Here is a 22643-nt window from a genome sequence, read left to right as displayed (position 1 = left end):
AATAACATAGTTCTTTGTATTTACCACTAAGGGAAATATGGGCTTCCCTGGTAGCTCAGCTGGTAGACCTCAGTTGGATTCCTGTGTTGGAAAGATCCCCTGGAGAAAGGATAGGAATACCTCTGCAGTATTCATGGGCTTCCCTGGTGGCTAAAATGGTAAAAAATCCACCTGCAATTCAGGCGACATGGATTCAATCCCTGGGCTGGGAAGATCCCCTGGAGGAGGGCATGGCAACCCACTCCAGTGGTCTTGCCTGTAGAATCCCCATGGACAGAGGAGCCTGGCAGGCTACAGTCCATGGGTCACAAAGATTTAACCCATTTTCACAATAGTTTAAAATAATTTGAAGTTTTAAACTGCATGTTTAATCCTTGACATTTCAGTATATTACTGTATTCACTTTATTATGTTCAACATAATTTAAAAAATCAATCTATAAATAGGTCAAATTGTTATTTGTGTATCTAGTTAATTTTACTTTAAAGTGCATATAGGTACACTTTCATTGAAAAAGTAAACATAAATGTAAATCTTTTTAAGCTAAATTATGCCATAGGATAACCCTGAAATTCACTTTTATTTCTTAAGCAATTTCTTAACCAATGCATTGTAAAATACCAAAGGAAAGAATTGTTTCAAATATATCCTCATATGGGTAATTACCTGTATGACACTGTCCCCAGGATTCATATCTGTATAAACATAGACATCATAGGATATTTCAGGGAAGGTTGGAGTGTTATCATTTGCATCCATCACCCGAATATTGACAATAACTGGCTCACTTTCTTGAACACCATCAAATGCTGTTATCTTTGGGGGTAGAAAAATAAATTTAATAGAGAAGTCATGCAAACATAAGCAGTACAGAATTCACTCCTACAATTTGAAAAGTTCCTCATATTTTTTACAGTTTCAAAAGGATACTCAAATGTTTGCTGATAAAAGGAAGTAATAAAACTATAATAGTACATATAATCAAAGTGTTTTAATGTGTGAGGAAGCAATTGTATAGGATTCTGCTTGATTTTTATATATTGAATTCCAATCACACTTTCAATAACCTGATATATAAAATGTTCTAGAGGCTTGAAATGGGCCAACATTGCTAATTCTTAGGAATTAACTATTTAACCTTTAAAAAATGAATAGGGAAATACTCTTACATATTTTGTATACAATGCAATAGTTGCTTTTACAGCAACATGCTTATATAATCAAGAAAGTATGTGCTCTAGACATGTAATATTATTTTCTAATATCTCACAAAAATCACAAATTTTAAAGGCCCCATTGGCATTCATTAAGAGTGACATCTTAACTATATTATTAACTTTTAAAGAAAGTCTCACAAAAAGTCAGTGCTGTAACAATACCATTGTGGTCCTGAATGACTTCTGAAATCTACTCTGTGTCTAAGTTTTAAGTGTAGATTTTAGGTCTTCTGGAAGCTCTGAGTCTGCTGTATAAGTTTCTCCAGAAAAAACAAACAAACAAAATTCTTACATAAATTCCGTTTCCTATATTTTTCTATCAGCTCATTTTTTTCCCTATATTTGAATAAAATCTAGCTAAACTCCCTAAACTAAACTCCCTTTTACCCTCTATTCAGCTGCCAGTCTTTCTCTCTGTTTCTTTCTCTTTCTCCTCTAGGTTAATCTAACCTAAGAATCCTTGTTGTGGGGGCTGTCCTGTGCATTATGTCTCTCGGTATTGTCACTGTCTGCCCACCAGATGCCAGTAGCACCTTTTCAAAAGAGGAACCAAAAATGTCTCCAGAAATTGCAAAATGGTGCTGGGCAGGGTGGTGGGAGCAGGAATCTTCTCTAGTGAGAACCACTGGCCTAACCCTAAGACAAACCTAAAAATGCAATAATAATAAATACATAAACAAATTTAGAAAATAATTTTTACTTTGTTGATTCGACTTTATAATACCTAAATTTAAGTCAATTGTGAGTGGATGGTGAAGAGTGAGACTCCCTTTTTTTTTTTCATCTCAAAATTTATCTTTCTTCCATTGGAAGGAATAGTAATAAAACTATATAAATTGAGAAAAAAGAAATACTTTTGAGGAAAAATTTTATTTTTCATATTATTTGTTATTAATTGAAAATACTGCATTTTTCTTTTCCAGTCATTGACCTTTTCAGTTTTGAACAAATATCTCTTTCTCTTGCATACATATACATTTATATGTGTGTGTATATATATATATATGAAATCTCTTTACCGAAAAGGTGTAAGTTTGCTGTTCTTCCCTGTCCACCGGTTGAAGTAAGGTGAGGTAGCGAGTGATTCCAGTCTGTGTGACAGTAAAGACTGAAGTGTAATCATTCAAAAAAAGGTGAAGCTCTGGGTCTTTAGTCTTAAACAAAAAAAAGAAGCCATTATTTAAAATGTTAATAAACAATATAGTTATTAGTTCATTACCTGGAAATTCATTTTTCAAATTTATTACAAGTATAACTGATTAAGAATTTTCTAAAGAAAAGAGAGCTTCAACTAGAAATTTGTTCAGAGTTGAGTAAAAACTACCCAAAGATAATTACTCATTTGTGGAAAATACTTAAATAAGTACTGGTATAATCAATGTGAATAAAAGCAAAAAATAATAGGAGGAATAAGACATAAAACAGTCTAATTGAATATGTTCTTACTGATTATTTAATATCAATATTTTCCAGAACTTCACTGGACTTGAGAAATAAATACATTCAAGAAAAGGAAACCGAAGCCCAGAATTTTAGCTGTAGAATTTTACAATTACTTCATTTGTAGAAATAAACTGCACACATGCATATTATTATTATGTTCTCATGTGTAATGTAAATTAGAAATAAAATTGGTTATGTATAATTCATTATAAATATTATGCTTGTTCTTTCTTATTTTAATGTAAATATTCTCCAGGGGGAAACATAATATTTATTTTGATTAAAATGTTTCTGATGATTAAATTCAAATATTTGAATTGGCACGTTTCTGATAAACAGGTTCAGTAAAAAATGATATATACATAAAATGAAAGTGATTGCAAAAGTTCAAAACACAGATAATTAAGTAGGCATTAGAAATCCTTCTCAATCTTATTGCCACTCTGAAAGATAAGGTATTAATATCTGCAATTCAGAGAAAGAACAGCGACATAAAATGGGAAGGCTTGGATTGGTATCTGCATAGTGGAAAAGAAGGGAAAGTGCAGTGAACAAAAGGGGATTATTGAGAGAGTGTGGACTATCAGGAAGGCTATAAAAAGTAAGAACATACAGGGAGGTAAGGTGTTTCATAAATTATGGCAACTTTAAAAATATTATGGTGTGAAAGGTGATTTAAAATCACAGGTTACTTTTCTATCAGATATCACCAAAGGCTGAGGGCAGAGTAGACAGTTCGGAATTGTTAAACATATTGTTGATTAAAAAAATTAGAAACTGCCATTTAAAAAAATTTCTATGTAGAAGTGAGAAAGTTAAAATGCATACTGCTATATTAAAAGGTGTGCATAACTTGACCCACAGACACTTTATACCTACCTAAAGTTTCAATATGTGTATATTTCAAATAACCTTGGAGTGAATAGTTTCATTTGAACCTGACAGGTTATGTATTTACAGCATCTCCTTAGGAGATATTACTTAGCCATATCATGGCAGCTTTCTTGTCCACAATTTTGACATGAGGTCAGTGTGCTATATTTATCTTGGAATATTAAAAAATGCTATAGATAATAATTTTCCATTGATCCATTTATTATAAAATAATCAAAGTTGTTAAGAGTTGGAAAAAATAAAGAGGCTTCACACTGACATTATATTCTAGTGGACACTTCAGCTGTTTTCATTTCAGTGTCATAATCTCAGCAGCTCAACATGGATAGTAAGCATGGCTGGAGTATTTGGTTAAATCAAATATGCTATTTAATAAAAGGCTAAATTATTTTAAAAGGTAAATTGTAAAATGCACATTAAACATACTTTAAACCACATTTTGGGGATTCTTATTATGTTTTAGAGCCAATTGTAATAAATTCAATTATTATTTTTAAATGATCACAAATTTTAGTTAGCATGCATTTTCAGTTAAAAGAAAACTCAATAAATACAAGTAACTTCTCTTTTTTAGTGTTTACCTATCAAGGTAAAATCACTAGGCTTTTAAATTCATATAGTTTTTTCTGTTCTCTGACTGTACCAACAATGATGCCTACAAGTATAGCTTCTTTAACTCATATATTTACACTATAAGTAATCTAAGTAGGGCAAGTTTTGCTACATGATTTGCTCACCAAATGTTTACTTCTTTTTCTTCATTCAAATCCATCAGTCATTCTCTATTTCCTTTATAACTAACCCTCTCTCACTGTCTCTTCTTCCTTTCAACTGTAACCTCTGTTAGTAAATCTGTTAGATATATTCATTCACATACTCAGCACATTTTAAGCATTTTTCATGTCAGGTGCTGTGATAATGCAATACTGTAATGAGTGCTGGGTTGTAAACTAGCACATGCATGTGTGACTGTGGTATGATTGTGTCGCAAACCACACTATTTCGTGTATTTATGAAAGCAACAAGATTTTCATCATCAAGTGCTTTCCATTTGAAGGTGATATACACACCAGGACTTCATAAACAGGCTCTCATACTTAATAACAAGAAATACTAAAGAATTGTTGATAATTTAATTGTCTCTATTTCAAGTGCTTTTATAATAACTAGCTAGAATACTAAAATAACATTTCCCAGAACTGCAGACTGTTTTATGTAAAAATATACATATAACATAATGCATAATGTTAACATTGTACATGGCATGTTACAGCTTATTCCAATCTGCCTTGCACAGTGAATTTTTGGTTAAAATATAACTTTTGAAACTAATTAGTGTTCAAAATAGTAACCTTTTAAAATCTGTATATGTGTGAAGCATGCATAGATGCTATGGGTGAATGAGCATTTAGCTGGACAATCATCCAGTAGTCACTCAAAGTTTAACACCTTAGATTCGTTTGTAATGATAACACTAGTTTCAGGTATGGTGTACAATAAATGTAAATGGAAGAGAATACTCTGATAGGGACAGTGTATTTTCGGTAGTCCTTGTCTCGATTAACTTATTTAAAGTAAATATCAATGTTCTAGATCAAAATATACACAGAGGGCTGATTATTACAACAACTTTTTCCCAATAAACAGTAATATTATTTTCTCTAAAGTATACATTACGTAGATACCAAAAGCACAATATATTAGTTTGTTGATTTGTGTATGGTTTTCTGGGAGGGCAAAATAAACTCCAATATTTATTCACAGCACAAATAAAATTAATGCAAAAGTAAGCAAAGGTAAACTAACACATAAAAGTACAATTTAAAAATCCTACCACATAGAAGAAATATGTTCACATATGACAGTCTATTGGATTTAAAACCAATTTTGGGTTTCCAATGAGACTCAAAATATGATATAACAAATTCATGCACACACAAAATAATATGCATCCTCATATATATGCACACACAACACAGAGATGTATATGTACATATAAATAAATATATATCATATATATAACTGCACACTTATGTGCATACATATAAATTATAAAGCATAGCAAGAAAATGACAAAAAAGTTAATCTCATCTGTCAACTTGAATTAGTTGACAGTGGTTTTCAGAAGTACCTTGTTTAAAAGGTTCAACCCTCATATTAGGATCTTTGAAAGAATATGATGAATTATTAATGGTTTATGAATTAAAAAAAATAATAATTACACAATCTTTGAGTTTACATACAATTTGAATTCTACACAATTTCATACTACTATTACCAATAATATGTAAATAAGTTTAGATTGCATATATATGTTAATAATTTTTAATAAATGATAAGTAATTGTTTAGTTTATTTTTTAGTAGAACACAAAAGAACAAGGAAGTGAATCACAGCAATTAACAAAAAAACAAACACAAAATTAACAACTTGTACCTACAGGAACACCACCCGGCAGAACCTATATGCAAATTAAACATTAAATGAAAAACTGTAAATGTAAATGACCACAAATATATATATGACAAGTATAACTAGTAAAAAGCCAACAAACCTCCAAACAAACAAACAAAACCAATTTTCCAGTTCATTTAAACTAACAGCTTTTTTGCAGGTATATTTTTTTCCCTAATATTTTGACACATCATAACATAGGTATGATAGTATAGCAATATTTATAAAGTATATATGCACATTTTACCATTGAAAGTATAATGTATTACATTTCAAGGATACCTTTATTTTGAAATAGTAGCACTATATAGGGATGAAAATTGATTTGGAATTATAAATGGATCACTGCTTTTCTGAAAGCTAAAGCATAACCTCTATTGATTATTATTCTGTTATTTTTTTTAATATCTAGAATTCAATAAGCAATTTTAGTGGTTCTGCCAAAGAAAACCTGGTGGTTCCAGACATGCCTCTTTTGCAATACTTGCTCTATGTGTATTCTGGACTATTATAAAACTATGAGGTAAGAATGGTTAAAAAAATCATAAATGTAATTCATATGTATATTACATACATGCATATATTTTACACATATATGAATGTGTTGATATTTATATATCTATAAGAAGGAACGTTAGCACAAATATTGTTGTCTGCGTTTTTTACACTTTTCATGTGACTTGAGATTCCTTCAGAGAAGTCAATGGCACCCCACTCCAGTACTCTTGCCTGGAAAATCCCTTGGATGGAGACTGGTGGGCTGCAGTCTATGGGGTCGCTGAGTCGGAAACAACTAAGCAACTTCACTTTTCACTTTCCTGCATCGGAGAAGGAAATAGCAACCCACTCCAGTGTTCTTGCCTGGAGAATCCCAGGGAGGGGGGAGCCTGGTGGGCTGCTGTCTATGGGATCGCACAGAGTCAGCAAAGACTGAAGTGACTTAGCAGCAGCAGCAAGATTCCTTCTGACTCAACATCTACATGCTAATAACACTACAAATCACCAATCTCTGCTACTAGTTCCTAAAATTTTGTCTTATTTTCTACTGAATTGAACAGATAAAACAACTTAATTTTTGGACAAACAAATCTAAGTCTGTCTCCTTCTTGGCGTCTGCCCTGTGGCATAGCTGTGCTCAAGAAAACCAACTCCTGCAATGATCACTTCTCTTCGTGCCTGATGCCTTATCTCCATTCTGTTTGGTAATACCTGTATGAGGTGATGTGTCTTTGTTTTTATTCTTAAATCCTTTATCCCCATGCTGATTAAATTCACTAATATTGACATTCAAAAACTGCTAGAATTTATCATGTAGTAAAATTCTTGCCTGCAAACTAAAAGGGCCTTTAAGTTTTCTTTTGTTAATATAGATCTTAAAATAGCCTCACAATAAACGTATTTTACTTTTGAGAAACAAAGAACACTTGGCTTAAGGGAAAACTCTGATTCAGAAGCACGTAAATTCATCTTCAGACATATCAATGACTAATCTTTAATTTATACTGTGGACTGACGAATGGAAGATATGAATAATGGCTTAGTTACAAGAATGCTGGCTTCAACTTAACGTGATAAAGAGCTTTCTAGGAATTAGTTGTCTAACCATGGAATGGGCCATACTCTGAAACAGTTAATTCAACATCAGTACAATTGTTGATACATATACCAAGATATTCTCATTCCTTTACTCATGCCTGGACTTACTAGTTCATTAAACAATCAGTTCTAATGAGGTGGATGAAACTGGAGCCTATTATACAGAGTGAAGTAAGCCAGAAGGAAAAACACCAATACAGTATACTAACGCATATATATGGAATTTAGAAAGATGGTAACGATAACCCTGTATATGAGACAGCAAAAGAGACACTGATGTATAGAACAGTCTTATGGACTCTGTGGGAGAGGGAGAGGGTGGGAAGATTTGGGAGAATAGCATTGAAACATGTGAAATGTCATGTATGAAACGAGATGCCAGTCCAGGTTCAATGCACGATGCTGGATGCTTGGGGCTGGTGCACTGGGATGACCCAGAGGGATGGTATGGGGAGGGAAGGGGGAGGAGGGTTCAGGATGGGGAACACATGTATACCTGTGGTGGATTCATTTTGATATTTTTTATATATATATTAAAAAAAGGAAAAAAATAAAAAATAAAATAAAAAAAATAAATAAAGGACAATTTCTGAAAAAAAACAAAACAAAACAATTACTAGAACATACTAAGTTCTGGGAACAGTGTAAGATCTTTAGGATACAAAAGTTATTAAGATTTAGGATCTATCCTCAAGGGATTTAAATTTAATGATGGAAAAAGATACATACAACGATGTAAATAGAACTTCAGAGAAATTCACCAAAAAGAGACATGCAACTCAACAAAGAATCATAATCTAGAAAAGATTCTTAAGTGAGAGGATGTGTGCATGCTAAGTTGCTTCAGTCATGTCTGACTCTGGGGACATTATGGACTGTAGCCCACCAGGCTTTTATCTGTCCATGGGATTCTCCAGGCAAGGATACTGGAGTGGGTTGCAATGCCCTCCTCCAGGGGATCTTCTCAACCTAGGGATCAAACCCACGTCTCTTAAGTTTCCTGCACTGGCCGGCAGGGTCTTTCCCACTAGTGCTACCTGGGAAGGCCCAAATGAGACGATGTCTGAGCTAAATTCCAAACACCGAGCATAAGTTATCCAAACTAAGTTGTGTAGTGGAAGATGAAAGATTTCAAAACAGAAAAAGTAAGAAACAAAAGGTAATGAGATACACAGCAGTTTGGTGTAACTCAAGAAACTACAAGCAGTACTTCCCCGGTGGTCCAGTGGTTAAGAATCCACGTGCTAATGCAGAGGACACAGGTTTGACCCCTAGTGCAGTAAGATCCCACATGTGAGGTGGTAACTAAACCAGCGTGCCACAACTACAGATCCCGCCCTTCAGCCTAAATTTCTGTGCCTGCGTGCTGCAAGTACTGAAGCCCACATGCCTAAGAGCCTGTGCCGCACAACAAGATAACCCGCCTTAACTAAAGACTAGCCCTTGCTGGCTGCAACTAGAGAAAGCCCACGGGCAACAAGTAAGACCCAGTGCAGCCACAAATAAATGAAAATTTAAAAAATAAATAAAAGAAACTATAAATACTTGCTAAATGTAAATAGATGGAAGCAGGACATTTTAGAAAATGTTCAGATTATCAAATAACAGAAAGCCATGCACATGAGCTTGAAATTTCTTCTGCAAAGAATTTCATGCAGCAAAGTCATGAAAGCATACTACACAGAGGTCTAATGTAATCAGATTTGAACTTTGAATAAATACCTGTAGTAGCTGAGTGAAAGATGGATTTGAGTAAGAATAAAAAAAAATAGAAGATGAGGAGGCAATTTTAATAAAAGACAAATAGGTTGTAAGAGTGGAGAGAAAAGAGAGTCAGGAAATATTCAGAAGACGAAACCGGAAGATTTTAAATATTTCTTAATTGTCTCAAAGTGAAATTGAAAGTTGCTCAGCCATGTCTGACTCTGCATGGAATTCTCCAGGCCAGAATTGTAATTGTAATTACAATTATAATTGTAATTGTAATTGAAAGGGTAATTGTTCCCTTCTCCAGAGGCTCTTCCCAACCTAGGGACTGAACCCAGGTCTCCTGCATTGCAGGCAGATTCTTCACCATCTGAACCACCTAGGAAGCCCAGGAATACTGAAGTGGGTAGCCTATCCCTTTTCCAGCAGATCTTCCCCACCCAGGAATCGAGCCAGGGTCTCCTGCATTGCAGGCGGATTCTTTACCAGCTGAACTACCAGGGAAGCTCATAAGGTGATATATTTGCTGCTAAAAAGTAAATGAATTCACTCTAAAAGTAAAATCTTTTCATCTACTATTTTAGATGAAAAGAATTGTTTGCATTCATTTAGTATTTAGTCTCAAGTAAATAAAAACCAAAGACAGCTCCTACGTTTCAAGCTAGAGTGGCACAGTGAAGTGTAAAATCAATTCCTGAAGAAGAGACTTTAACAGAACATTTCACATAGTATAGGAAGTGGGATTAAACTACGTTCAATATTCTGTGGACTTAAGAGGATGGACTTAAATAATAAATATGGCCAGATAGACATTGTTTAAGTATTTGACATTTCTATGAATCATATTAGTTATGTTTCTCTTCATGTACGTGGCTTCATCTCAGGGAAATTTTCTCTCCCTCTCCATCATCGCCAGCTCCAAGTGAAGGAGCTGGCCAAGGCAGTAGTGATTGCTATCTTTTTGGGTCATTGGTATTTGAACAAAAGGCAGCAACTAGTGAATATAAGGCTATACAGCTATCACATGGAGGAACTACGAGTCAAGTCTAAGTTTATCCAGCTCCAAAGCACAGACTTGAAAGAACTACAATGTACTGTCCCACCCCTTGGAAATGTCCGAGAGTATTTAGCAGGCTAACTGAATTGTAAGTCTCCAGATCAGAATTCCAGGTAGTGTTTTCCAAAGGTTTCAGACCCAGGAGCTCTCTCTACCCTAACTCAGTAATAACTTGAAGTCCCACTGTCCTTTTCAAAGCCCCTTTAACTCAATTTTAACATTTGTAATTTTAAAGTGAATAACAATCCAGGAAAGAATGTGTGCAAGCAAGCACAGGGCTTAGTACCCAACCACTAAATAATATAAATGCACCAAGAAACTACAAGTACATAAATTTTGCTACTTAGGGAAAAACTAAAGCTACAATTTTTTCAGGATTTAACCTGTGTTCTTGTGTTCATGAAAGTGCGACTTAAGCTATTATGTTTCTAAACTGACTAGTCACTGCTTAAAATGATTATGCATTCAAAATAAAAAGAAAACAAGAAAAAAATAAATCCACACCAAAAGCTGTGGGACATCACCAAGCCTAATATATATATTAGCTTAGCCTGGATAACACTTCTTAAATTGGCTCTGTGAATTTTCTAGTGAATTTTCTCATGTCACTAAATGACATGAGACTCATGAAACACATTAAACCTTAGGAGATCCCTAAACCCTCTCTGAACTGGGATGTGAAACTGTGTATATATAAGCACTTTAACAGGAAGAGTTGAAAGCATTGACAGCTGTTAACATAGTCAGCCTACAGTCAGAATGTATAAAACTGAAAAGGCTATTGATTTTAATCAATAACTTTCTTTCCCAAAGACCTTGGCTCAAGGTCTAACTCCTCCATTTACTAACTCTGTGATCAGAGTAAAGGCAGTATTTAAAGTTGTTTTAATTTCCCCTTCTGCAATATGTAAAATTCACTATTATGTTTGCTGTGAGATTTAAGGGAATTAATGCAAAATAAAGCATTTATTATATTTTCTGGCAGGTATTGCCCTTTCACGAGGCAGAGGAACTAAAGAGCCTTTTCATGAGGGTGAAAGAAAAGAGTGAAAAATCTGGCTTAAAATTCAGTATTTAAAAAACTAAGGTCATGGCATCCAGTCACATCACTTCATGGCAAATAGAAGGGGGAAAGGTGTAAGACGTGACAGATTTTCTCTTCTTCGGCTCTAAAATCACTGCAGATGGTGATGGCAGGTATGAAATTAGAAGACAGTTGTTCTTGGAAGGAAAGCTATGACAAACCTAGACTATCTATTAAAAAACAAAGACATCACTCTGCTGACAGATGTCCATATAGTTAAAGCTATGGTCTTTCCAGTAGTCATGTACAGATGTGAGAGCTGAACCATAAAAAAGGCAGAGCACAGAAGAATTGATGCTTTTGAACTGTGATATTGGAAAAGAGTCAAGAGTCCCTTGGACTGCAAGAAGATCACATCAGTCAATCCTAAAGGAAGTCAACCCTGAATATTCACTGAAAGGGCTGATGCTGAAGCTCCAATACTTTGGCCACCTGATGAGAACAGCTGACACTGGAAAAGATCCTGATGCTGGGAACGATCAAAGGCAGAAGGAGAAGAGGGAGACAGAGGAGGAGATGATTGGATGACATCACTGGTTCAATGGACATGAACTTGGGCAAACTCCAGATGGTAAAAGATAGGGAGCCCTGGCGTGCTGCAGTTCATGGGGTTGGCAAAGAGTTGTACATGACTTAGCGCTGAACGACAACCACTGGCAGGTGTTAAGAACTCAGTGTGAGTCAGCTATTGTTAAAACAACAAGTGAGGGAGATTGAGAAGGACAAGAAAGCTAGGATGAGAATAAAGAAAGCAGAGAAAGATACAAAGAGTAAAATAAAACATTTACTGAGAAATGGAATGCACGCAAGAGATGTCACAGACTTTGCTAAAGGTTACAGTTTTTTTTCCAGAAAGAGAAAAGAAATCTGGAAGTGCTCTTGTAATTTACTAAACTGTTGACAAAGCTCCATGTTATGAGATTTTAGGGACATTCTAGACCTATGCTGTCCAATTAACAACATGTGGTTATTCACATTTAAAATAATTCAAATTAAACAAAATGCTAAAATTACATTTCAGTCTAGTTACATTTCCAGAGCTCCATAGCAACACAGGGTTAGTGGTTACTGTGGTGGGCAGCATAGCTACAGAATATTTCCACCATCACAAAGTTTTATTAGATGGTATTGATGGGAGAATTTGCTAAGTTGGAATTTTTTAAGTTGCAAGTGACAGAAACGTATGTTAAAAAAAAAAAAAAGACATGTTGGGTAATAATGGGGTAGGTTAGAGGATAAAAGGAAAATCTTTAAGTATTAATATAAATCTGGGGATGTTGTAACCTAAAAAATGGGGACTCAGGAAGGACTCCTCTCTGTGTGTCTCTGTCAGACTTCGTTCTCTCCCATTGACAATGAGCTTTCTCCATGATGTCAGCAAACCGGGCTACAGAGAGTTCAGATTCATTTCCACTTTAATACATGATGCCACAGTCTTCCAATTCCCTTTTTTTTTTTTTCCTTTCAACCCCTGGTTGGACTCAGATTGGACTGGTAAAGATTTTCTGTCCATTCTTTGTAGCAGTCACTGTAGCTAAGGAGGTTAAAATACTCTGATCTGTTCAGTTTGGACAATTTCCCACTGCTTTATCAAGTGTCAGTACCAGAAAAACAGAGGACAATGCTGCATGGGATGGAAGAGCGTTAGCATCACAACAGTCACTGGCAGAAGTGTGAGCGGGTCAGCTGCCCCAAAATGTGTTTTCTTTAGTAATATAAATCTCAGAAAAGTCTCCCAAATTGCATCCTAGAGCTGCTTCCATGACTTTTTATTCTTATTGTAGAATGCCATTATTTTTTCCCTGTCAGTAATAATGTAGTTTTCAATACATGTTAATTGGAAAGATTGTTCTGGTACTTTGGCAAACTGCAAGTGAAACACTAATTTCCTTCTTTCTACTGAATATCTGCAAACTGAAAAAGAACAGTTTCTGAGTCAAACAGTATTTTCTTTTATCATAACCTTGATAGGGAATTGAATTACAACACTAAGATTTTCATTTATGCTGACTTTTTTCTCTATTCTATAACTCATCCAATTATATCTTTATTCTACCTCCTACTGGCATACATATACCAAGAGACGTGTTAACAAAATAAGAGCAAAAATCATATTTAACTTACATCTTCTATATCCTTGTCCAGAGCTACAATTCTTAGAGGGGTGGTCAAATTCAGACTGTCAGAAATAGTTGCTCCCACTGGAGCAGATTCCAGAATATAGCCTTGATAACTAGCCATTGTGAAATATGGGCTCTGATTGTTTTCATCCAGTATCTCAATATGTAGACTGGCAAAAGCGGGAAGAGGATGACCATTGTCCTGTTCAGCCTAAAACAAAGTAAAAAGAAAAAAGATTAAAACATTGTATGTTATGGAATCCTTTTAGAGTGCCATTTTTCATACTATATATAAGGATTATCTTTTCAACTGGTATCATTACAGAAAAAACCACTTTAAAGTTAAAGAACCATTGGAGAACGTGAGGAAATGGAAGTCCAGAGAGGCTTCATCAGTTTTTGCCTTCCTGTCCCCCAATCCAGTGTATATTTCAAAAAAAGAAAAAATAAATTACTGCAATCAACTTTCATTATCTGTCATTGCACATTACTAGGGGAAATAATAGTGCTTAAATAGTTAGAAGATCCAACCAGTCCATCCTAAAGGAGATCAGTCCTGGGTGTTCTTTGGAAGGACTGATGTTGAAGCTGAAACTCCAATACTTTGGCCACCTCATGCGAAGAGTTGACTCATTGGAAAAGACTCTGATGCTGGGAGGGATTGGGGACAGGAGGAAAAGGGGACGACAGAGGATGAGATGGCTGGATGACATCACCGACTCAATGGACATGGGTTTGGGTAGACTCTGGGAGTTGGTGATGGACAGGGAGGCCTGGAGTGCTGCGATTCATGGGGTCGCAAAGAGAACTGAATTGAACTGAAATAGTTAGAAAACCACAAAGTGAACACATTTGACTGAATTGCTGATAAAATATTTAAGTAAAAGACAGAGAAAAAGATTCATAACTCAGAAAACCTGTTGTTTTTATTTTTGTCTTTTTCATGTCTTATCCCTCACTAATAATTAAATCCTCAAATAATTCAAAATTCTACATAAATTTAACAGATTAAGTCTACATTTGTTGCCCATGGAAAGTCTTCAAAAAACCCTTATGAAGGACAGAGACAATTTAAATAAAATATTTATTTTTAGTAGCAGTAGAAATTTAAATATTAGTTAACCATAAATATGGAGAAGGCAATGGCACCCCACTCCAGTACTCTTGCCTGGAAAATCCCATAGACGGAGGAGCCCGGTAGGCTGCAGTCCATGGAGTCGTGAAGAGTCAGACACGACTGAGCAACTTCACTTTCACTTTTCACTTTCATGCATTGGAGAAGGAAATGGCAACCCACTCCAGTGTTCTTGCCTGGAGAATCCCAGGGACGGGGGAGCCTGGTGGTGGTGGGCTCCGCCTATGGGGTCGCACAGAGTTGGACACGACTGAAGTGACTTAGCAGAAGCAGCAGCAACCATAAATATATTATTCAGGTAAAATAAATGTTCCTGCATTGGGAACTTTTTTTTTTTACTTTTTTAGCTATTAAGAAATTGATGACAATTTGTTTCCAATAAATTTTACTATGTAATCGCCACACATGTTATAAATGGGTGAACACCAACCTTTAACATCAGCTCTCAACATCCTATTTTTTTTTGGTTTGCTTTTAACCATCTTACTATATGTCTATCCAGATATTTTATAAGGGAAGATTTTATCACAACTGACTTCTATAAAATCTTCTCCAAACTTTAGAAGTAATCATTGACATAATTTAGTGGCATACATATACCAAGAGATGTGTTAGATATGTATTTCAAAATAGATTCAAATTCTGTTGTAATTTTTATTGATATGTTTCCCCCATTTTTGCAGTAGTTGTATTTTGAAACCATCTAAGAGTTAAAGTTAAATCTTTTCTTTTAAATCCTATAGTGCTTTCCTCTGTAATACAGTGGCATTTGGCCATGAAAGTTTATAAGCAGTTTGATACATATCTCTGTTTTATATCAGGCCTCTTTTTGTCTTTGTTCAGTCGCTCAGTCATGTCCTCTTTGCAACTCCATGGACTTCCACATGCCAGGCTTCCCTGTCCTCACCATCTCCCTTATCTTCACCATTGAGCCTCTAGAAGATAATTTGCTCTTTTTCCTCTTGTAATTTACCAGTTTTATTCATTGGAGGGCAGGTGACAGATCACAGAGATGTTTGGTAGTATCAGTGAGTTTGCACCAGGAAAAATCATTTCACATTATTATTAATATTAGATATTTAAATACATTTATGCTAATTATAACAATGAAATTATGATAATTAATAAACCCATTGTTAATCTTATATAAAGAATAGATTTAGAAGAAAAAATACTTTGTTTTTTACCATTTTCATAACTATTTCAATATATTAGATTTCCTTTATAATGTTATGCAATTTATTTTCTGGATTTAAATTTTCATCTGAGAGCAAATTGCCAGAATGCTTCTGGGCATAAAATGTTTATGAGCCCCTGCTCTGCATTAAAGACAGTAGTACTGGAAATAATGTGTAACCTTTTATATAACATTGTATTCTTCTCTCAGAACCATATGTGTTCCTGACACCACCAGCCTAGATAAGTTCTTTCTGTATCCAGCTGTTGTGATTAATTTGTGCTGAGACTTGGATGTTCTAGAAATCCCCCGTGACTTAGAGCAGGCTTTCTGGACACAGCTGACCAGGGTAAAAGGTACAGTCCCTGGCTAGAAAATATCACCTTTCACTGTAGGAGACTAATTGATCCATATGGGGTTCCAACCCAATGACCTTTATCTGATTGAAGCAGAACAGTTCATACACACAAGCCATTTGAAAAGAGGTTTTCTCTCTCCTTTATTTTGTTTCTAATTGTTCTGAAAGTCATTATGTTATATCCTGGACACACTAGTAATGCTGTGAAAAGCAACAAATTGATAATTTGCCCCCTTTCTCTAATACACATACACAATTCATGGATGGTGAGGGGAAAACAAAAAGCAAACTATATAATAACGAAAGATTTTATTTTACATTCAACTCATATGCTGCTAGTTTTTACTGCCAGCTGTGAAGGCAGGAAAACATGTATTATTTGCATAATGGAAACAAAATGATCCAACAAAAAGAGGAAAAAAACTAAATTAGATCTATGGAGACAATTGATTTCCCCATATCTTTAAAAATAACGTGTAAAGGCACTTTCTGTTATTTCTCTAAGTTTAGTTTGCTGTTAATATGACTACTATTTTTGGATTGCTACTATATATTTTGCCCTCTTTGGGGTATTTCAGATGTGCCAACTAGGGTTTCTGTCTCCAAAGTCCACATTCTTAATCTCTATGTTATTTTGGCCCTCTAAATGTGAAAATATATACTTTCATGTTGATGAAAAAACAAAAAGGTTAGTTTTATGTTAAAGGCCACACCACATCTAAGTCCTATACAGAGTAGGGCCCAGACTCAGGTCTCCTGATTTATGAGAGGCTATAAAAGACACTTACTCCTTGGAAGGAAAGTTATGACCAATCTAGATAGCATATTCAGAAGCAGAGACATTACTTTGCCAACAAAGGTCCATCTAGTCAAGGCTATGGTTTTTCCAGTGGTCATGTATGGATGTGAGAGTTGGACTGTGAAGAAAGCTGAGTGCCAGAGAATTAATGCTTTTGAACTGTGGTGTTGGAGAAGACTCTTGAGAGTCCCTTGGCCTGCAAGAAGATCCAACCAGTCTATTCTAAAGAAGATCAGTCCTGGGTGTTCTTTGGAAGGAATGATGCTAAAGCTGAAACTCCAGTACTTTGGCCACCTCATGCGAAGAGTTGTCTCATTGGAAAAGACTCTGATGCTGGGAGGGATTGCGGGCAGGAGGAGAAGGGGACGACAGAGGATGAGATGGCTCACCAATTTGATGGACGTGAGTTTGAGTGAACTCCGGGAGTTGGTGATGGACAGGGAGGCCTGGTGTGCTGCAATTCATGGGGTTGCAAAGAGTCGGACACGACTGAGTGACTGAACTGAATTGAACTGAAGTGATGTAGGAACATTCACCACATGATTATCTTAATTTAGAGAATGTAAATGAATATCCAAATGTAAGGTTAATGGAAGGAGAGAAAATTAATAGATACTCCAGAGAGAATTACAGTTAAATTATGTCACTTAATTTAATATTATTATGCTTTTCTGTTTAAAGGGCTCATGCATGAAATCTTTCATCCAATCATCTCTTCTTCTATGTAATAAAAATAGGAATTCTCAAAAGTCTGACATAGTCTGCTCCTCTGTAGTTGCTAAGTGAATGAGATGAGAAGCATGAAAAGGCAGGTCACGGTAGTATTTAAAAAATCACCTAATCCCATAAGATAACCTTATTTATATCTACAAAGCCTATCGTTACGAGTTAAACATTATATTTAAAAGCTAGGTTTTACTTGGCGAATTTCTGGGCATGAGTCCCATTTTCAGTAATGAAACCAAAGTAAAACTAAAGCCAAAACAGAAGTATACAAAATACATTATTTAGTTACTTTGAAGAGCAAACCATTAAGAGACACAAACTACCTAATTTTCATTATCAAAACAAGCAAACATTGATAGTCTCGTAGCTCCCTGAACCAGAGGGCTGAGAATGCAGAATAGCTATTTTCCCTGCTGGTTGGTGGCAAGCAAGGTAAGATTCCATGATCTCTAGTATGCATGCGAGCTAAGTTGCTTCGTTGTGACTGACTCTGAAACCCTATGGACTGTGGTGTGCCAGGCTCCTCTGTTCGTGGGGTTTTCCAGGTAAGAATACTGGAGTAGGTTGCCCTGACCTCCTCTAGGGGATCTTCCTGACCCAGGAATTGAACCCATATCTCTTACGTCTCCTCATTGGCAGGTGGACTCTATACCACTAGCACCACCTGAGAAGCCCTCAGATCAAAGATTATATTAATATTGCCAACTAATTAGTAGTTACAAATAAGTGTATACTGTTACTTCTTGGCCTTTCTTATACAATTATATTGCTTTAAAACCTAAGAAATTACTTTTATTTAGAGTTCAATACTCTAAAAATTACAGAATTAAAATATAGAATAGTGTAGTACATAAAAAATCCTGTTTATAACAATTATTAAAAATATTTGAGTACTTAAAAAACCATGAAATATTTTATCAGATAAAACACAACGTGTTGTTCTGTATATTATATGACTGATTTGTTTGTAATGTCACAAATATTGTAAAGGAGTGCATTCCTGTTTGGAAATAAATACATTTCCTATTTGACAAAAAAGAAAAGATATCTTTACCAGGAAGACTGTGAATAACACACTCCCAGAGGGGTTTATAATATGACAAGAAAATCATATTCACACATTTTTCATCTAGAAAATAATTTTAAAGTGAAATATATTTTATCTTCATTTCATGTGAGAATTTGCCCACTGTGTTTATAATTTATCACAATGAAAACATGAATTCTTGGAGCTTCTGTATAATTTTCAGTAAGAAAAAATCTTTTTCTTTGTTTAGATTTTGAGATATAAACTGACACTGGAATGACTAAAGCAGTTTTGAATGATTTAAAGAAGAAAACCCAGTTGCTCTTGGGAAGATCACAGATTCAGAAAACTCCCACTAAGCACAAATATATCAGACTATTTGGCTGATAGTTGAACATGAGCATCATCTTGGCCATAAATAGCAAGGCCAGGCATTGACAAAATATGATCATCATTGTGTAGTAACATTTTTCTGGAGTGCTTCTAACTCATGCTGTCTTCCCCTTATTTTGCCCTGCATTCCACTTCCTGTTCAGTGAAAGTCTAGGCTGGATTCTGATTTTATTCCCACAGACTATTCTCTCCACTAGGAGATACCTCTCCTAAGGTGTTTCTGTGAAGTGCTTGACTGGAATAGACCATCTGGAATATCTGAATTTTTAAAAATCATCAATATCAAAAAATCTATATCTATGTGGGTTCTTTATCAGAATCTAGAAAATAATGTGTGAGAGTTTCTTCTATATACTAGTCCATTCTTTAGGGGAAAAAAAAAAGACAAAAAAAAAAAAACTAGTGAGAAAAACTGTTTAGTTTTCAAGTTTTTAGATATAACTTTTTAGTTTCATTTTCTATACAGCAACCAAAAACTATGAAGAAAGGTTACTTGTGGACTACCATGTAGGAGGGTTAAGGTAGTTTCTGTGTGTGAAGGGCTGTGTCGTGGGGAGATATGGCAAGGACTTCTCAGAGAGAGGCTTTCATGTGAACATTTTTACAATATTTAGTCTTGCTGTTGTACTCAGTGACCTTTGCAGACAAGAGGGCCTTGCCAAATTCAAGGGACTGTGACTAGAATGGATAAATTGCTTTTCTTTTCCCAAACAGTTGCAGGTCACCTTCTGAAGAAGGAAAAAGGCCAAATAAAATCTAACCTCTGTGTGTCTTTTGTCAGATTGCACATTTGGACAGCCACTATCTTCAAATGCAGTATTCTGTTTCTGTTCTAACTAACCCAGATGGATGAATAACAACATGAGAAAGAGGGCATCGTATATTCTTTCCTTGTATTGATTTTCATAACTGATATAATAGTTAATTGATTTAGCTTAGTACTTAGAATTTTTAGAAATATGAACAATCAGTAGTAAATAAAAGGATACAGTGTTCTTTATTAGGAAACAAAAATAATGTGTTATGTGATAATCTACTAGATTGAAAAAAGTAGAACATAAAATGTAAAGATCAATAACTGGCAAATGTATTAAATATGTCAGTGGATTTCTGAAAGTGTATTATTCCTAGAGACATCCATGGAGGGGTGGTTATTTTACTACTGATAAGAACTAATACCTGAAATTTCTGTGGGATAAGTTTCCTAAAATGTATCTAGGACTTTCACTCTTAATGTCCTTAAACTTCCTTACCTTATAGATTTTGCTATTGGGCAGAGAAAGCAAGTTTACTTTTCACTTAACTGCTAAACTAAGATGTAGGATATGTGTGTATTTTATTCATTCAACATAAATCTGTAAGAATAGGGAGTGGCATATATAGCTAGAATATTTTCAGAATTGTGAAAGTATGTTATTCATAGAATTTGTCTTTGTTCCTATGGCTAGACAACATCAGCTCTGTTTTTTTTTTTTTTTCCTTATCATAATCCTGGCTCATTGAATATCCTTATTCAATCTTTCCCAAAGAGAGCATCTAAGGTTTTATTATCTCCTCTTAATTTCTCTCTCTCTTTTGATAAACTGACAATACATACACCATAGCAGAAAGATAGCAACTTATACTTCACAATCTCTATAACAGATTTAATGAATGTTGATAGGTCTCTCATGTTCATGGGAGATGTCATGCTTTTTATTTTGCGAAGTGATGACTAATGATCTGTGACTTCCCTTCTGCCTCTAATACCTGATTTTTTAAAATCAACGCAGTTTTTCTGTTGGAAATTCATGTAGTAGGCAACATTTTGATTGGCTTGAAGGCAACATGGAGCAGCCTGGTCTAATTTTTACTTTAGCAATACCTATTGGCAATATGGGGAGATAGGCGGGATGCATGAAGAAGAGACTAAAACCTTAGCGATCACGTGTGTGAGATTATGGGCCATGAGGATGAAATGTAGAGAACTGCAGCAGGCAGGGAAAGTTGGGGAGACATTTAAGAGAAATTCTGGATAGGACTTGAAAAGTGACTGGATAGGTCCATATAGGATCTGGTGTTTCAGAAGGACTGGGAACTCCTAGCTTGGGTGACAGGTTGATTGTCATATTATTAATCGAAAGAGAGAAGATGAGGTTTCAAAAGGTTAGACAGTTTACTACATTCTTAATTTGATTCAACTACAAAACCCTCAGGGCATTTGGCCAGCCAGTAATTAGACATACGGATGTAGAAGTCAGAAGGGAAATACGTCTAAAAGCATAATTTTCATACTTGTGACTTCCTTGAGGCAGTGCTTTCAGATATTTCTGTCTCCTCAACACCAAGCAAAATGTCAGGCCCCTAATGCGCACTCAGAAAGGATTTAGCAAACTGAAAAACTAGCAAATGTCATGTGACTTACAGACAGTGAATGCTAGTTTCCCATTGAACTCCTGCGAAGTAAAGTATAATCGACATCATTATTAAAATAGAGGCCAAATATTTTCTAGAGTTGTACTATTAGACAGTCATGAGCAGGATCAAGAGTTACAGTGGCTGTTCTTTTAGGCCTCAGTCATCTCTTGCATGCTCTTTCCCTTGACTCTCAAATTACTAAAGCAATGTAACTCACCAGGAAAACTGGCACATTAACTCCACTATTAAGCTTTTCAGTTTCAATTCTGTGGCTCATTTTCTGTGTAATACATATACATATATGTATAGATAAAATGTATATATCTGTGTTTTATATATATATATATGTATAATATTTTTAGAAGGAGGACTGTTTGCTTATTTAAGTACAGTAATAAATAGCTTTTAAATGTTAGTCGTTCAGTCAGGTCTGACTCTGCAAACCCATGGAGTGTAGCCTGCCAGACTCCTGTGTGCATGGGATTCTCCAGGCAAGAATATTAGAGTGGTAGCCATGCCCTTTTCTAGGGGATCTTCCCAACCCAGGGATCAAACCCAAGTATCCCACATTTCAAGCAGATTCTTTACCATCTGAGCCACCAAACTGTCTTAATACAGATATAGCTCCCCCCACCACCAGGGATTTAATTTATTGGAGAAGTTCACTGAATTTCTATTCTGGACAGACACAGGATAAAATCTGTCAAATACATACACTTTCAAATGTATGTATTTAAATGCAATGAAGATGCAGTACCATGTCCAGCAGCCTGAAAGTATGTATGTGCCAGGGAGAAAACCAGTATAAGAAATATTTATTGAGCACTTTATATGCTGTGCATGGATAGGGGTATGTCCTTGGGCGGCAATGTTGAAGAAATATATTGTTTAATACAATGTGCCCTCCCTCCTATAAAGGTCAAGAGAAAATAAACAGGCAAATCCTGTATAGACTGATCAAAGCTACCACAGGGAGGCACTTCCAGTCACAGGCCATGCCTTTCTAGAGGAACTGACGGTCTTCTTAGCATCTGAAGCATCAGTGAGTTATCAATGTGA

General features: G+C 35.3%; 1 protein-coding gene across 1 annotated transcript in view; it reads right to left on the bottom strand.

The window, feature by feature from the left end:
- LOC147343960 (protocadherin-15-like) overlaps positions 1–22643 on the bottom strand; it is a 1781617-nt gene that overhangs the window by 358651 nt on the left and 1400323 nt on the right. Inside the window, exons 14-16 of the mRNA XM_086377653.1 lie at positions 13577–13783; positions 2237–2371; positions 667–816 (exon numbers count right to left, since the gene is read on the bottom strand). Coding sequence (XP_086233779.1) covers positions 667–816; positions 2237–2371; positions 13577–13783 — 492 coding nt within the window. The remainder of the gene's footprint in view (positions 1–666; positions 817–2236; positions 2372–13576; positions 13784–22643) is intronic.

This window comes from Bos grunniens, chromosome 26 (assembly GCF_055505025.1).
Source record: "Bos grunniens cultivar Pamir isolate PY7600 chromosome 26, Bosgru_T2T1.0, whole genome shotgun sequence".
NCBI classification, from domain to species: Eukaryota; Metazoa; Chordata; class Mammalia; order Artiodactyla; family Bovidae; genus Bos; species Bos grunniens.
Note: the sequence above shows the minus strand (reverse complement) of the source record. Positions and strands in the feature narration are given on the sequence as shown.